This window comes from Tachypleus tridentatus, chromosome 9, assembly GCF_004210375.1.
Source record: "Tachypleus tridentatus isolate NWPU-2018 chromosome 9, ASM421037v1, whole genome shotgun sequence".
Taxonomy (NCBI): domain Eukaryota; kingdom Metazoa; phylum Arthropoda; class Merostomata; order Xiphosura; family Limulidae; genus Tachypleus; species Tachypleus tridentatus.
This window is the reverse complement of record NC_134833.1, coordinates 16517836-16537015: the sequence shown is the minus strand read 5'-3', so window position 1 is coordinate 16537015 and position 19180 is coordinate 16517836. Positions and strand designations below refer to the sequence as shown.

Sequence of the window (19180 nt, the reverse complement as noted above, 5' to 3'; positions counted from 1 at the left end):
TACAATGTCATGCAAGGACATTGCAGCAATGCCAGGGTTTCGTGAGCACTATACCCAAACACCAGCATCAGATGCAACTAAACAAACTTAAGCCTTTAAGTTTAGAATCATTTAATCTGATAAAAAACCACATCAGTCTATTTAACAGGAAAGACTGTAGTAATAACACTGCTTTCTTTTCCTTTGATTATCTCTTTAACAAGGTTTAACTCTTAAGACTTGTTTTAAATATGAAAATAAAAAGGTTGAGTGTGTGGTTATTAGTGTCATTAAAATATAAGAACATCAAATGTTTTGTTAATATGTTTTAGAAATGTCCCATTTCAAATCTTCACCAAGCAGAGCATGGAAACACCTTTATTCATATTTTATAGTGCCTAAGACAACTAACCAAGCAGTTGATCTAACAGATATTATATTACATAGTTTTATATTAGCTTTGAATTTATCAAACTTTTATATACTTGTTAATATCTGCTTTCAAAGGCTACATATAAATTGGGAACGGACTCACAGAGAGAGATACACATTGACATCCATAGATTAACTACAACAGAATGATCAAAAATAAATAAATTTTGTCAAAAGTTACAATAAATAAGTTTAATAATAATGCTCAACTTTATGTAAGAGTAAGCTGTCGATTCTAAGTATTCTGAAATGAGACATATCTTAACCTAGAGTAAATTACAATATTATATTTAATGCTTTAACTCGTAAGCACCTGTAGCTTACAGTCCAGGTTTTATCAGTTCCTTCCAGTTATGCCTGTTTGTCCTGTGCTTATTTCCTCGGGATATCTGATTTAGAAATAAACTAAGTCTCCTATCAATCTCTGATAATGCTGTACAAGTATCTGCTGATTTTAACAAGGCTTCATGATAACCGAGTATTTTTCTCTTAGTTTTAACCTGTTAATGTCAGCACACACAGCACAGCGTTTCATATTTCCTTTTCTTCTGTTTCCTGTTGCTTGTACACATTGCTTACACTCCTGTACAGAAACAGGAGTATAGACGTAATGAAATTCTTCACACCACCCTTACTTTTCACACAACGTGAGATTACTCTCTGAGCAATTGGTGTGAATTCTTTCATGTTTTCTACAATTATCTCTTCATTTTACTGAAAGCTGCATCTTGACATATGCCTGTCAATGGGAGAGAAGCAACATATTTTGGATAACCCAAAGATCTGTCCACTCAATTATCAGTTACATAATTACATAATGTTACATAGAGCACAACAGCATGTTCAAATGAAATGAAACATATCAGTGATGAATGATATGAAATGAATATTTAGATTCTCATGAGATTAGCACTTGAATATTTTCATGATGTCATCACTTCTCACTGGTATTTTACACATCTGTAAGGGTTTACTATGTTCTCTTTAGCTGTGCTAGATACAGAATTTAGTTGAAAATTTTCAATGGGTTCATTCATAAGCAGCATCTGACTGATGCAAACTGGATCGGTCATTTTCCCAAACAACTTCAAAGCAATTTCATCAATAAATATTTTGGTTCAGTTCTGGTGACAACACAACCTTTCCAGAAAAGAAATACACTTTTACACTTTGACTCCTTCATTAACGTGACAGCAATAAATTCTACTTAACTTCTGACGTACCTTTGTATGACGATTCATCTAGCACATCAGTCCTCACCAACTTATGATTGCAAAAGCATTGTTACCACATACATCATCGCCGAGAATTATGTGCAACAAACCTTGTAGCATTGGTATATCTGTTTGGTACTTTGTAAAAATGTTAAGACTTATTTTTTTAAATGTTTGCAGATATGATACAAATCCACAAAATGGCTTTTCATGGATTTCAAACTTTCCCCAACTGTACACAGCTTTATATCTCAGAACAGCTAGTATGGATATCAACACTTTTACAAATAAAGCAGATGACTTGGTCATTACATAGATGTTGTTATAAAATGAAATACCGTATAGTATTGTAAAGATCTGTGAACCCACTGAGGGAATATTTATAATACCATTTTGATGAACAGTCCAAGTCATTCCTACACAGACAGTATTAGCACCTGTCTGATAGACCCCCAAAAGCTACATAACGAAATTTTCAAATGTCATATCTTGTACCATTAGTGTTGAAAGTCACATCATAAGTTTCTTCAGCTGCAGTGAAGTGGGTTTATCATCAAACTATACTCCTTATGTATCAGTAAGCCTAATTTTCTCGATTAAATCAAAGCACACTGTAATAATTAAATTATTTTCAAAAGAATATTTAACAGTTAAGAGTCAGAGATAATATCAAAAACTTAATCTAACACAAGTCTTAACCAAAATTTCAACAGCAATGATATTGGTACAGTTATAAATCAGGTAACATCATTTAATCTAATAAAACTATTGTGGTTTGCAAGCCTATAAAAGAAATCATAAGTATAAAACATTACAATTTCAGTTTTGTCACTAATATATGCGTAAGAAAACGTAACAGAGTACTTACCCTTAGAGGTTGTACACTAGCCAAATGTTTTGTGTCAAGTAGTTTTGGAAAAACACAATTTGTCAAGCTTTTGAAGTCATCGTAGCTCTAGAAAAGGAAGTGCACACATCATCAATGTAAACCTCAGAGGCACCCCATACCAATGAAAGAAATTATACATAAACGTGTAGCAGACTACACTTATAAACTTAAAAGCTCAAAAATGAAAATGAACCACAAATTAAAAAAAAATTATTCAACAAACCACTCTCAAAAAATAAACCCTTTTTAAATCCCTCAACTTACTGTAAAAACCAGTTTTGTACTTATTATACTACAACCAGAGTAATTCAATCCCATTTAAATAATGTAAAAGTAAAAAAAGTAACAACAGTTTCCATTTCAAAACAAGGAAGGTAATGAGATAAAAGTTTGTTCCTGCTCTACCATCTATTTCAGACCATTCATTGAATTAAAACGAATCAATTTCACTGAAACCATGGTGAGACAACCACCAGTTTGTAAGTTAAAGTGAGACACTGGTTGTCATATGTATTGAAATTATATATCTTGCTCTCTGTTCAGCTGTAAGTTATTTTTCAAGTAAGATATGCTGATAAATTACTTAAGTCACAGCTAACTGCTTTGAGCACAACTAACAGCAACATTTGATTAATAAAACACATATTATGGCTTTTTGTTTATTAAAAGTGTAACTAAAAACAGTTGGAACATTTTTGTGGATGATTTTCAATTTACAGTTTGGTTTATAAAGCCTAAGAAACTTAAACAAAGCTTCAAAATTCACATAATAGTTTCTAAACTTATAATAATACATTGTCCAAATAACAACTGAACAAACTTCAAGAGCAAGTAGTAGTAAACTCAGAGATATAACCTCACATTAGTTTAGAAAGTCTAACAAATTAATGAATTCTCTTCTGCATCTAATGGCAGGTAACAAGTTTACCCATTTTTCTGCACAAATCACCATGTTACATTATAAACATTTTATTTTATACAAGTTTTAAGTCCTTTATTATAAAATAAACCTTTGAAAACTGCTTAAACATCCTGAAGTGTTTCATACTTTCGTGCTCTGTATCTTCAATAATACTACATTACTCTAGAAGTGTGTCTTGACTGTAAGATATTTACATAATCTTTTGACTTTAAATGTCAAAGTTCCCTGAAAGAATACAATTAAAACAAACAATACATTTTTTCACACACTGACAACTACCATGCTCACATTTTTTTATTTTTTTTAAGCTTTATAGCCTCCTTATATAACCACTAGACAGAGTTCATTTTACAGTATGATCCAACGATGGTTATTTTGAATTAGCCTCAAGTTGTCATCGCAAAGTACATGAAATTGACTATAATACAGTTAGCTGTTTGACTGACTTAAGTAATTAGTTGTTTCTTACCTAAACATGTTATAGTTAGAAAAGTGTAAAACATATTTAGGTCTTACTGTTAAAATTTATTTTAATTATGTATTAGCTGATTCAAAATGCATAATTAAAAAGGTTCAAAACGTTTTTAAATATATATTATACATTGAAATCCGTTCTTAAGGCTTATTCGCTAAATGTAAGTTTTGCTGAGGGGTTGCATGTCTCCCAAAGATATTGTAATATACCTAAAGAGCACTATTTTATTTTGTCAACATCAATAAGTGGTAAAGGATAAGAACATATAATAAAACATGAAAATGAAAGATACTGAAAATTATGAAATAAGCAAATCAATGTCTCTAGATATTCTGCTGTTGTTTGATTTTTTTCTCTAATTTTAATCATATCACTGCATTATACATCAGTGATAAAAGTTAAAGTTAATGATATGGTAACAAAAATTTAAAATTTAAACATTTACCATGAAAATATTTTGATATCCTTCTAGGAGGTTCTATAAATTATCCAAATGAAATATGAGAATTATAAGATAAAGATAATTATTTATATAATTTAAAGTGAAAACCACCTTGCACTCGAGTTGTTAATAGTGTGAATACAAGTAACTGCAACGAAAAAATACATTTTCAGTAAAAACACTTAAATATAAAACTGTCATTAGTTATACACAAGGAGCTTACAATCTTTAAAAAAATATCTTACCAGTTTTTGAGAAAATATGTTAAGAAATCTAAGAGTTACCACACATATTACTACACAAGTGAAATTCACAACTCAATTTCCCCCAATTGCACGAGTCTACCGCAATAGGGTTAAGAGATGCGCATTTTATCTTGTAACATAAAAGCATTTAAAATTAGAAAGTTTGATTTTTTTTATTACAAATCAAAACCCTGGATCTTCTATAACATGTATCCTTATTTCTATGAGGATATTCAACATGTTATTCAGTCTTTAGAACTCACATAAACAAAATCTCACCTCAGGTAAACGGCAACAGAACTGGTTCAGGGTATGGAGAAGATCTAATATCATGTTGTGCCCGATAACCAGTTTTCCAGATTCTGTGATCAACTTAATAACCTTACTAAAACCAACAGCATCTTGCAGTTCCTCCTGAAAAACAAACCCAAGTATGAAATTTAAAGAAAAATTAATATACATTTTACATTAAATTTAGTTAGCATCACAAACATCATTTTCTGAAACATCCTGGAATGCAAAAATGCTTACACAAAAACACATGCACTAACAGACAAAATAACAGTGTTTGCTGAGGTCTATACAAAACCAGACAAGCAGACAGATATGGTAAGAACAAATTATTAATCCTTTAAGGTCCAGGTCTTTGATTCAATAACTCCCTCCTCCATTTATTGTTTGACAAACAAATTACAGAACGAAACTGCAGCATACAAACTCTTCTACACAATAAGTAGTTTATATGCAAAAAAAACCTAATTATATTCAGCATTCATTATAAAATTTTAGCTTCTGGAATTTGTGTATATATATTGTAAAACACCACTTTTATAAAAATACTTCCTTGTGTCTCAGGTTTATCTTTTCCTCACCAGTCTACACTCTAAGAAATATGGGCAACAGCTATTTGTCTCAATAAAACTCCAGTATTTTGTTTTTTTACTGATATCATTTCAACAGCATCATACAAAATTTATGGAAACTTGCATAAGATTCTGCACTATGCAATATAGAAGCCTGTTACAAAATATGACAAAATTGGTAAAACTTCAATTTATTTTGAAGAAAAATATATCAATCAATGTTAACTTGTTTTGTATTTATTAACATATTTTTATGATCTTTTGATGTTTTGTTTTGTGGGCTACAAAAAGTGTTCAATCAAACAAAAAACACACAAATACTATACAATTAATAATGACATATGAACAGATAGCATTCCAAGGCTCCAAGCCTATGTACTTACTAACCCTAAAATATCCTTACCCAAATTCTTGTGAGACATAAATATTTCTGTAGCTTTAAAAAGAAAAACAAATCCAGTATCAAATTTCCATGTCTCTAATTATCTGGAAACTTTTTCTAAAAACAGTGTCCACCTTACAAGTATAACTTCACCAAACCACTACTTCATAATTTACAGTTGTAGAACAATTCTGATGTAAAATGACTGCTAAGTTGGTTACGTAATTTTGAACCCAACAAAGTCCTCTTTGCATTATTTTTTTAGCTGGAATAGTGCATTTTCAAGCCTCATAAAAATGTTTATTTGTCAAGACTTGCTTAATAAATACAGAACTTACTAGTTCATCCAGTAAAATCTGAGCTCAGCTTGTATTTCACCTAGAAACTTGATAAATATGCCATTTTCTTTACATTTCTATACACAAACATAAGCCATGATAACAATAAGAAAAAAATCTTAATACATAATAAACTGTTCAACTTCTTATACAGGTACTATAGAAATTAAAAATATTTTTCCACTCTAAACATCCTTCCCACATTACTTTCAAATTCAAATTTATCTAAATAGATGAATCATATTTTCTAATTACATTTTCAGTATGGTTGTGTAAATTTGTACTTTGAGTTACGTAAAGTCTGTGGTGCAATCAGACTTCGACTATAACCTTCTACCAATAGGAGAGCGACACATCACCAGCTTGTTCTTGAGAAGTAAAAGAAACATACCAGAAGAGGGAAGAAAAAATGGTGGCTCATGAAGGGCTGAGTCTCTGAAACATATCTTCAGGTGAGGAAAATGTTAATTTCAGAAACACATTTTATCTCTGAACAGATCTGAGAACTAGAATCTACACTGATATGATGGTAGAGGAGCCAATGTAGATAAATAAAATTTTTAAAATCAGTTTTTTGATATCACTCAGTGGAAGGTTGCATCCATCTCTTGCAGGGAATACTCTTTGCCCATTAAAGTTGGTAGAACAAATGGTTCTGTCAAAAGAACCTCCATGGCACTGCTAAAGTGTCACCCAAGTAAATGAATGCTAAAGACTGTTCAACCAGTCTGGATATCTCAGCATATCATGTGTAGTGTTGACCAAGACAATAAAGCCTTACAATAATGAATAAATTATTACATGATATAACAAAGGACAAAGATGTGTATACTTTAACCTTGCCAGGAAGGAAAAAACAACAAATAAAATCAGATGAAAATCTCCTAAACACTGAGGTAAGTTCAGCAAAAACAGGATCCATGGATCTAAAATTAGAATGGAATAGAATGGACAATTATAGAACATCAAAAAAGGGGTGTTGTCTTATGCCAATTGCATCAGAGATTAGTGCAGTGGACATTCAAACATGTAAATGTATGAATGTAATTCAATCCTTGGTGCATGGGTATAAATGTTTATTGGGCAGTGGCACAAGGTAATAAATTGTAGCTCTCGGCAGAGGTATGTAATGTTTTAAAATTAACTCCTATGATTTCTTTCTCTTTGAAAAGGCTAACATTTAACTCTAATACAAGTTTTTGGTTTATTTCAGTTTGTCACTTCAAATAAATCATACTTGAAATAGAAATTCTCTTTGACAATTTCTTACCAGTTCAGAACTTTGCTTGTCTTTCACTATTTGGGCTTTTTCTTGATCAGAACACTTTCTAATTCTGATAAATCTCTCCTGGTTCTCAGTTGTCTGTGTTTCTATGTATATTCCTGATGAACGTTTATTCTCTAATGCCTGATAGATTAATTTTCGAAGAAAAGAGTTACATGGTTCGAAATCCAAACTTTCCTTATCACTGGCTAAAAAGTTCTGTGTTTGTTCGCTAAAGAAAATAAAAATAAGAAATATATATATATAACATTATATATTTTTATCATTTAATGTATTTCAGACAACAGATAATTTTCAAATACTTCTTTTGACGAAGTTGCATTTCAGTCACACTGAAACCCACTACTTATGAATCGTTTTCTTTCTATACATAAAAACAAAACAAAACTGAGCTACTTACTGTCCAACTACCCAATGAACTCTTTGATGGTATCTCAAATGGAGAAATAGAAAGTATGCATGTTGTGAAATTGGTGCTTTATCCACAAAAGGGCAATGTCCATTTTATCATAATTTATGTTGTTTTTTTCAAACAGTATAAAAATAAAGAAAAAAAAGTTCATAAATCCAATGCACTAAATGTTATGAGATTCATTGTACACATTACTGCAACAAACTGAACCATTTATTAACATCCATTATATTAAATGAAAAACAATATTCTAAAGACAGCTGATGCAGTCATTGAAACTTTAATTAAAATAAAGTACAGAATAACGTCCGACTTCAGCCATCTTGAGAATGCATTTTTACTTCAAGTGAATTTTTCATCATTTTGAAGCAAGATTGTACAACAATATTTACATAAATAAAGGGAGAATTTGGATGTTTTTATCTGTTTATTATTTCACTTTCCAAACATTAATGATGCATCTTACATTTTAAAAAACAAAACCTAAACAATGTGTATAGAATTGTTGTCAATACTTCTACAGTTCAGTTTCCTTACAAAATTTTACACTTTAGTTCAAGAAAGTATTTTTCTTTATTAAATACTTAACAGTACTTTACTTTATGCAAAAGCAGGTGACAATCAGACTATTGTACAGAAAGAAAGCATAATACATTTTTGCTTTATATATGAAATACTATTTAAAATATTAATATTGGCTTTCAGTGCAGTTCAATACACAACATTGGTGACTAAACTATGAACTTGTGGTCTCTTGTCAAGAAATTATAAGTTCTCTTGTAACTAAATGTGAGCAACAGTACATCTGTGTCAGGTTTGATTTGTTTGTTTGTTTTGAATTTTGTGAAAAGCTACATGAGGGCTTTTTCTCTGTTAGCCATCCCTAATTTAGCAGTGTAAGACTAGAGGGAAGGCAACTAGTCATAACCAACCACTGCCAACTCTTGGGCTACTCTTTTACCAATGAATAGTGGGATTAACCATCATATAAGAAAACCTCTATGGCTGCAAGGGAAAGCATGTTTCGTAGGTCAGGGATTCAAACCCATGATTCTAGTTGCAAGTCAAAGAGGCAAGTGCCCCAATCACTTAGTCACATGGACCTGTTAGTGCTACAAACTTTGGGAATTTATTCAAAATATGAGCTGTTCTGGGGCTTGGACCAGAGTTTTAATGCATAATAAATGTAGAATATTTGACAGAATAAATGTTAAGAGAGAGGACTGAATTCTGACTAATATCAGTCATATTTGAGATGCCCAAGTTTAATATACCAATATTCACTATAGTGAAGTACAGAAATGTATAGCAAAACTTGTCATAGCTGAGACAATAGCAGTTGAAGGTATATCTTAGACTTACAGTTTACATCTTACAAGATATATTAGGACAAACAATCAAGTTACTGTTTATAATTTTTATCCAGTTGAAAATAATTTTGCAGATAAAAAAAATAGTTTCATAGAAGTGTTTTTCATGAAGATACATCAACTAAGAACCTACATCACATTTTGGAGGAATTCCTGGTTCAACTCAGTGGCATTAATAGGTGAGAACACAGCACTTCTGTTCCCAGAAACTTGCTGCGAGTTGGCCGAGACACTGGTCTGTTCATTTTTATGCTTTTCTTCAAGGATAGTTTTCACTTTTTCTTCTTCTTCTGGCAATAAATAAGGTATCCCTACAAACAAACATGTCCCTAACATTAAATATTTTGTTCTTCTGGCAATAAATATGGTATCCCTACAAACAAACATGTCCCTAATGTTAAGTATTTTGTTCTTCTGGCAATAAATATGGTATCCTTACAAACAAACATGTCCCTAACGCTAAATATTTTGTTCTTCTAGCAATAAATAAGGTATCCCTACAAACAAACATGTCCCTAACGTTAAATATTTTGTTCTTCTGGCAATAAATAAGGTATCCTTACAAACAAACATGTCCCTAACGTTAAATATTTTGTTCTTCTGGCAATAAATAAGGTATCCTTACAAACAAACATGTCCCTAACGTTAAATATTTTGTTCTTCTGGCAATAAATAAGGTATCCTTACAAACAAACATGTCCCTAACGTTAAATATTTTGTTCTTCTGGCAATAAATATGGTATCCCTACAAACAAACATGTCCCTAATGTTAAGTATTTTGTTCTTCTGGCAATAAATATGGTATCCTTACAAACAAACATGTCCCTAATGTTAAATATTTTCTTCTTCTTTGCTTAGTTATAAAAATTGTATGCATTTGAATCAAAGATTATAGAATTTTGACTGGCTAATATAAAATAACAACTCATACTTTTTAGCCTGATAATAACACGTACACAATGAATAAAATATGCTGAACAAAAGTAAGACATTTTTAACTACTACCTTTTGTGTTTAGGAAAATAAGTTCTTTCCAGCAGTTGTAATTTAATATCCAAAATATACTTAAATAAAATTGTATTTCATTACAATTTACAACTTTTACAGAACATAAGACTGGAATTAAAACAAGTACAACATTTCATTCACTGTGGCTCTCACTATCAAATCCACAAATGTTTACAGGTAAAGAACATTTTAGTATTTAAATGCATCATTTCACTTATAATATTTATTTAAATTCTGCAAAACCTGTAAATTGTAATAAAATATACCTGCATGTAAACTCAAAATGAAACTATTAAAATCAAATTGTTTTAAAAAAAGAAATCTAGAAAATCTATAAGTCACATGACCTATTTTAACATTGGTACGATCATGTTACAAACAAACATAGCTTTAATGAAAAAAATTCATTACTCTAAATGTATACTATGTATACTACAACAGATTACATACCATCACTGATTAGTCTGTTGAAGTCAAACCCTTTACTTGCTAGAAACTCTAAACTAGATGCCTGAAAAAAGAAACAAAGATTGAATGAAAAACACATCAACATATCTCTGTATTTTATAAATTTTACTGGTGTTTTTTATTTCAGAATTTTTACACAAAGCTACAAAGGATTATCTGCACATCCACGTTCCTGATCATGAACTGACAGATTAGAAGAAAGATAATTAGTCAACAGGATCCACCAAATACACACACACACACATTCTTGGATTATTATTATGGAACTAAATATTGAGCTCTGTCCGTCCTTCTTATATTGTCCTTCCAGCCCCAATATTCAGAGTACATGTTTGTGGTAACAGAATGTAAATCACAAACAGTTGGATCCACAGAATGAACATGCTAATCACTAGGTCATGCCTAGCACAGGTAAATACTTTGTAGGTTCAAATAATACAAACAGTTTGTACTATAACAATGCAAAAACTAAATTAAAAAATGTCCAATCCATCTATAAATTTAAACTTTCTGACATCAGTTAGGTAAAACAGTTAAGTCAATCTTAAAATTATAAAAAAGCCAATTAAATGTTGCTTTAAGGATATAAATGTTAAATAATACATAACATGTACAGTCTAATAACAAAGCTTCAAACAAGCACAACATTTTATAGTGTGAAGAGAAGACTTAAGTTTCTTTAAGTCTCCCATGGTTCCTCAGCTGTTAAGGTTCATCACTATAAAACACCACAAAAAATACAGCATAAAAACAGTATTTCACAAGAAGCGTTTGGTAACTACAAGACTTGTTTACATGAAGATTTTCAATACTGAATAAATGACCTTGCACATGTTGAACACGTGGCAGACAGAGGAATCATTTGTAAAATTTTAGTTTTAAATCTGTATGGACTGAGTAAATAATTACAAAAAAATGTAACAATGGCAGATTGTTTTCATGCTTTTGTTCAGCCATTGTGTTTTATCACCATTGTAATTTTAATTCCATAACATTTACACCTGTATTTACTTTCTGTATTCCTTCTGTACGTTAACTACACCCTTTTATGAAGTTAAAATTAACTGATAAAAAAGTTTCACTTTGTTTACTTCTTGTTAAACAATATTTTTAATCTATTTCACACTATGAATTCCAGGAAAAAACAATAGGAATTTCCATCACAAAAGACATTACTTACCTGACATAGAAATTGGTGGTCAAAGCACTGTCTAATTATTTTTCTAGGAAATACATAAAAGTTGAAGTCTCTATGTGTGTATCTATAGGAAAGTAAAAAATAAAGTACTCAACATTATAAAAAAAATGTTTGAAAGAATAAATCAAATTTAACCCTTTCAGCACTGAATAACATCTTTTAATGTTTGGCATGGGCGCTGAATATATATGTTTGATACTTCAACTAATTACGGTATCAGTACTAAAAGCATGATATCTCAGCAATAACTTAACAAAAGTCCCTGAAATGTTCAGTGATTGTACCCAATACTATACATGTTAAATTCAATACATCAGAATAACAGTAATAAAGGTAGGTCGCCTGCCGCGCTGAGCCTTCAAGTCGACTGTGGTCGCCAACCGTGCCAAAAGGGTTAATAAAATAACTCAAAAAATGTTTAAAAATTACACTGTCAAGCTTGGTTTTTCCCATAATATAAATTTCAAAAAATTGTTTTTGTTAAAATAAACAATGTAGTTAAGAAAAGGTTTACTCCAAAACATGCAGTTTCTACAGATTTTCTTTTAAATAAAGTTGAAGCATAACCATCTATTTCATAAATATGAAAACCTTTAAAACTCCACTTGTATTTTATTGATATGAAATGCTTCTCAACCTGTATTGTGTACAGGTATTTTGGAATTGATAAAAATAGTACACTTTTCTTTTGATCAAAGCAGATTCTAAATCTGGAAATTGTCAATACAATCACAAGACCAGTCAATCAACAATCATTGGTTTATTTTTAAAACACTGACATTACTAGACTGTTCATAAGCTTGATCACATTCAACAACCATGAGCCATCTTTCACCATATTCAAAATTTCATACTGTCCAGTTTAAAAACCATTTTCAAGTTTGTTTTTTTAATATCAATTAATGGACTGTAGGATATGCTATATGAACACACTATCTGTTATACTGAAAAGAAAATGGAAGATCTGCAAATTCTGGAGATAAACCTAAACAGTGATACTATGAAAGAGTAACATTTGTTTCAAAATACAGTACTACATTAATTTACACAATTTTACTAACTGAATTAATAGTACGTTTTTACGTAAAATCCAACTGCAAAACAACACATTTTAATTCATCTCATGTTCTTAAGGATGCCTCTAGTTTTCAAGACATTAATACCACTGAATTTTAAAACATTGCTAAAATAAACACAAAACTTAAAAATCAAAATAAATTCTATTATAAAAATATTAATATATTGGTTTTACAACTCATACTACTAGATTATTGAAAAGAAACTTCATTTTTTTAGATTTTATTAATAGGTTTTAAAATAGCTACTATTCCTTCAGCTGTTACATGTAAAAACTATTATCGTACTAACGTCAACAAATTACAACAGATCAGAAAATCATACCTGTCTTTTTCTGCATCATACAGAAAAGCAGATAATCCAAACTGAATCAAGAGAAAACTAGAAGCAGTCTGAAAAAAAAAAAAAACGACCAAAAATTCATACAACTTGCAACAATTTTGTTTAAAACAAAATCTGATGCTTGTTAGCAAATACATAAATACAAGTGTCACGTTACAACGGCCTTGAAATAAGCTGTACATTTATACGTGTTTATGGAAGTCGCAAGTACCTAGCTTGTGGTATCCTATTACGGTTATGTTGTTGTAAATTATATAAACATCTGATCAATACCACATATCTATAACTTCTTCCCACTAACAGTTACAAGCCCTAAACACAAATTTTAATAATAACAATGAATTCACCACATTAAAAGTAACATAGAAGAGCAAATTCTAATTATATAATTGCCAAAATGTCTTCCATTCACATTCATGTTTGTCAAGGCACACTTTTAACATATCTTTGCTTGAGGTTCTGACAGCATATAATGTTTCAGGATAACACGGAACCTATTGGTCTATCCTGGCTGTTCCATCCTCTAAACCAAACTAACGCTATTAAGAAATATGTTGTTTGTTTTTTTAAATCTTAAAGCCAACCCTAATAACTTATACACTTATCAAACTTTCTCTTTGCAACATTATACTAGTTCCAAATGCCAACCATCCTATTAGAAAAAGGAAACTATCTCAGCTGAAGATGACTCCTATCATACCAAAGTTACAGTGTCCCCTAGTCCAACTATTCTCACTGTTAACTATGAAATAAAGATGATGTATCAACACTATCCACTCCCTTTATAAACTAAAACACCTCAATCAGATCCCCTCTAACTATTTTTTTTAAGAGAAAACAATTTGAAAGATTTCAACCTTTCCTCATATGACCACCACTCCATTTCAGACACCATTCTAGTAATCATTCTCTGAACTCTTTCCAACAGTTCAATGTCTCTCTTAAGATAAGGAGCCCAAGAATAGACACAGAATTCCAAATGTGGCCTAATAAAGGTATAACCTTTTGACTCTTGTATTTAATATTTTTGCAAAAGAACTTAAACTTCAATGACAATGTTAAGGTTGTCCTCTTTCAAATTAGGATAACGCATGTGCATGATCTAGCATTTATTATAAGTAAAACAAAGGTAAAACTGAACACAATATTCAAAACATGGCTTAACCAAGGCTGTAATTTTCACCTTTACTCATCAGTAAACGACACGTCTGTCATCTTTTGCTCATCAGTAAACAATACTTGCATAGATAAAATACAGCAATATGAAATTCACTTTCCACATAATATTATTTTGTTAGCCCATATGGCACATTCTTAATAGATTTTCATTCGTTAAACTTTCTACTATTTTTTTATATAACTTGCACCACAAAAAAAAAGTTGTAAATATTATTCACATCCAATCATTTTACACCCAAAGAAACATTATTGTGTAAAATAGATGACTCTGAAATTCTGAGTTAGCTAAAATCAAAAAATTATTTCATCCAAAGCACAAACTCACATTAACTACTTCATATTTTTAAAACAATGCTGAGAATTAATAAGTTGTACTTCTTCTAAAGTTCGTTATAAACACAAGTATAAAATAAGACAATAAAAGAGAAATTTCTTCTATTTCATCAGTACTTAACAAATGCATGCATGAATCTACATATTAAGGTAGAGTTACCTCTCGTAACTTCATATACCTCTCCCTTGCTGTATCGAACCTATGAATAGACATTTCAGTACATAAACCTGTAAAAACCAAAAAACCACACATACATTCATGTTTAGAAACACTACAACATCATTTATTGCCTCATTTTGAAAATAAACTTTGGATGTAGATGGACTTTCCATCTGTATAAACTATTAATTTAGACGTCTGAATCCTTCAAGCATGGGTCAGTCATTGTACACAAGTTTGATGCTTTACATGTTATAGTTCTGAATCCTTCAAGCATGGGTCAGTCATTGTACACAAGTTTGATGCTTTACATGTTATAGTTCTGAATCCTTCAAGCATGGGTCAGTCATTGTACACAAGTTTGATGCTTTACATGTTATAGTTCTGAATCCTTCAAGCATGGGTCAGTCATTGTACACAAGTTTGATGCTTTACATGTTATAGTTCTGAATCCTTCAAGCATGGGTCAGTCATTGTACACAAGTTTGATGCTTTACATGTTATAGTTCTGAATCCTTCAAGCATGGGTCAGTCATTGTACACAAGTTTGATGCTTTACATGTTATAGTTCTGATATTACCAAGCACATCTTCAAGTTAATAAACATTAAAGTCACTGTTATACAAAATAATAATATTTTTAATTAGGGATGTCTGTGAACTTATGAAACTTCATAGGGTAAATTTGTGAATAATGTGATTTTCATGCTAAGAATAAAAATAGTTATCACCTCTCGAACCTCCTAAATCAGTCAATGAATATTAAATGTTTTTAAGGGTAAAAGTATATATTTATCTCCTTTTCTGTCTTCCCTAACACTTTTTGTTTTGAATTAAGCATAAAGCTACACAATGGGCTATATGTGCTTTGCCCACCACGGGTATCAAAACCAGTTCTTAGTGTGTAAGTCTGTAGACATACCACTGAGCCACTAGGGGGCTCCCTAACAGTAACAATATAGCTAAATCATCAATAGCCAACAATGTGAAATTTTGAAGTTATAAAATAAAATCAATACTTTTTCTTTTATTCATTAGTTGAACAACCTCCATTTCTTCAAGTTTATTCTATCCAGAATTTCAACCTTTTCACATATATTTTATTTTATATTTTTATTACTTGGTTTGTACAATTTCCAGCTTTTTATCACCTAAACAGCAAGACCTCACAGTAGGAAAACACTTCACACACAAATACAACGTACATGAGCAGATTTAGTGCACTCACACTTACTTTAATATAATTCTTTCTCAAAGTCTTTTTCAAAAGCAAAATTTAATTTACCTTTCAAATATGAACTTTAAAACAACACAAATTACCAGAACATGATGTCCAAAAACAACTGTAATTTAACTAGCTTTTCTGATTAAGCTATTTATGGTTAAAAAAAAAACAAACAAAGTTAAATACCATGAATATCAATGCATGTAGCAACAAGCACGTAAAGAAATTCTCTAATGGTCTAGTATCTATTGGCACCAATTCAAAGAACACCACTGAAAACAGACATTTAAGCTCTTTCTATTAATTATAAACATGTAGATCAGCCTTAAAAATCAAGTACAAATGAGCAGGGTTCCTCTTGTTGGTTAATAAAGTAGATATCTGAGTACAGGAAGTTTTGAATTAGCCATCCCTAATTTAGCAGAGTAAGACTAGAGGAAAGACAGCTAGTCACTGCCCACCACGAACTCTTGAGCTATTCTTTAAACCAGCAAATATGTGATTGATCATCACATTATAATGTCCCATACAGGTGAAAGGGTGAAAATGTTTGGTGTGACAGGGACTACAGGAAGAAGTCCATCTACTGAATGTATGCATTTGACCATGAAATTGCATATATAACACAATTCAGATAGTGTAGTTGCTATAATACTAAAGTTATACAAAGTAAAGAAAAATTTAAAATGCAAACACATTGAAATTATTTTATTTCTTTGTAGTTAAGCACAAAGCTATATAATAGTGTCTGTTTTCTGTCCATTATGAGAATTAAAACCTGTTTTCTAGCATTGAAAAACCTTCAGATTTACTGTTAAGCCACAGAAATAAAAACAGAATTGTTTAAAATATTTTCTTTTGAAATTAATAAATTAAACCTTATATTACATGAAACTGTAAATTATAAACTATACTCTGATACTAATTTTACTAAACACATTGACAATAAAAGTTGTTTCACTAAATTCTGAATGTAATTCCTTGAAACATTGTAAATGCACAGAAAATCAAGACATTTATTTAAAGTGACTTGTCACTATATCATTCACTAGAAATGTAATACAATATTTGTTTGGAAGTACCTTCACACACTGATTCAATAAAATAACCTAAACTCACTACAATAACCTTTAAAAATTGAAATATTTAGTTTTTAAAAAGCATTAGATTCATAAATTGATATTAATTACATGTGACAACAGTCAACACTAATTTTAATTTAATGTCTGAAAAAACAATATTATCACATCATATCTTAGATTATTTTGACAACAAACATTATATTAGGTTTTAAATACATTGTACACATAGTTATGATCAAAAGCGAAAAAAATAGATTCATACGTAATCAGTAAGAATCATGAAATGGAGTTTTAATCACTTTATAATCGTATTTGGTTTTGTGTTGAAGTTAAATAACTGGCATGTTTTAATTAGTGTCATATAATAACAGAATGAACAAATATGTAGTAACACTATAATAAAGAGATTAAATAATTAACTTGCCTGTAAATTCTCCATCAATGCTAAGAAAAGTCGCTTCTCTAATAGCAGTCTCAACAACTGATAAAGTTTCCTTGAAATCTATGTAACAGACATTAGAAATTCACACATTGTTACATTACACAATGAGCTTCATAACAACCATGCTATCAAAAATGAAAAACATGAAAATATGGAAACTTTACTTCGTTTAAAACAGGTTCACTTATATATATCCTATCCACACCATTATGTATTAGTGAGTACTATTACTGTACCAATATCGAGTTTCTAAAACTTAACTTTTGAGGACTCTTATGTACTGGCATTACATTTTCATAATTTTGCAATTACAGTGATGACCGTGGTATCTTACAAATATAACTTATATAAAGTACAAGTTGAAACTTAAATATTTACTTCAACGTTCAAAAATGTTTTAATATCTTACTTATTTTGGTTATTTCCATGGTTATTAAATGTTCATTACTTTCATGAAAGCTGTGTTACTTTCTGTTCTTAACGTATTCGTCGAACTCAATTTTACAAATCAACCTCCAGCGTCAAACTGTACAGAAAAAGTAAAAAAGAAAAACACGTTAGACCTAGGCCTAATTCTCATATAGTACTTTGTTGACAGAACACTTGTGACTTAACTAAGTTTAAACCAATGTAAACTAAGGCGCTCGACTGACAAACAAAAGCAAAATTCTAAACGTGAAACAGCCTAAAATTTATTATTAAATATATTCACATGCGGGTGAATCTGAAATACAATATGTCGGAGAATTACGAAGTCTATTAGTAAGAGAGACTAAAATACGTGTAAAAAATGTTTTATTGAGAAAAGAAGAATCTCAACAGTTTAAAAATTTGCGATCATACAAAAATGCATGTGTGTACCACAAATAATTGTAGTGTCAAAGTAATCTTGTCAAAAATTATGATATAAATATATTCTAAATGTCTAACTAAAGTTACTTTATGCTGTTTAATTTTCATTGTATTTGCAACTAACCATCACTGAGTACTTAGTTACATTTCTTTTTATTATATCATTTCTGATATACTAGCTCCCTCCTCCAGCACTGGCCCAGCGGAATGTCTGTGAACGTATACTGCTTAGAACCAGGTTTCGATTCTCGTGGTGGGTACAGCACAGAGAGCCTAGTTTGTGGCTTTGTGCTTAACTACAAGCAATTAATCAACTAAAACACTAACTTATTTTTATTAGTGACCATAAGCTTCTAGCATCCTGCCCCTTCATATTCATAATTTTCTCTTTTCTAGTTTGGTTTAAATTTCGCGCAAAGCTACACGAGGGCTATATGCGCTAGCCGTCCCTAGACTAGACTAAAGGGAAAGCAGCTAGTCATCACCACCCACCGCCAACTCTTTTTACCAACGAATAATAGGATAGCCCTAATCATTATAACGCCCCTACGGCTGAAAGGGCGAGCA

The 19180-nt window shown here is 30.7% G+C and overlaps 1 protein-coding gene across 3 annotated transcripts in view; it reads right to left on the bottom strand.

Annotated features, from left to right (window-relative positions):
- LOC143224780 (poly(A)-specific ribonuclease PARN-like) overlaps positions 1-18509 on the bottom strand; it is a 52449-nt gene extending 33940 nt beyond the window's left edge. For 2 of the 3 annotated variants that reach the window (XM_076453076.1, XM_076453074.1), the window contains exons 1-10: positions 18171-18411; positions 17744-17821; positions 15014-15081; positions 13324-13391; positions 11905-11986; positions 10707-10767; positions 9382-9559; positions 7452-7677; positions 4878-5012; positions 2494-2580 (exon numbers count right to left, since the gene is read on the bottom strand). In XM_076453076.1, the coding sequence (XP_076309191.1) occupies positions 2494-2580; positions 4878-5012; positions 7452-7677; positions 9382-9559; positions 10707-10767; positions 11905-11986; positions 13324-13391; positions 15014-15081; positions 17744-17821; positions 18171-18189 (1002 nt within the window). In that variant the 5' untranslated portion in view covers positions 18190-18411. Of the gene's footprint in view, positions 1-2493; positions 2581-4877; positions 5013-7451; positions 7678-9381; positions 9560-10706; positions 10768-11904; positions 11987-13323; positions 13392-15013; positions 15082-17743; positions 17822-18170; positions 18412-18473 lie in introns of those variants that run through there. The other variant, XM_076453075.1, reaches the window with a different exon arrangement.
- Between the last annotated feature and the right edge of the window lie 671 nt (positions 18510-19180).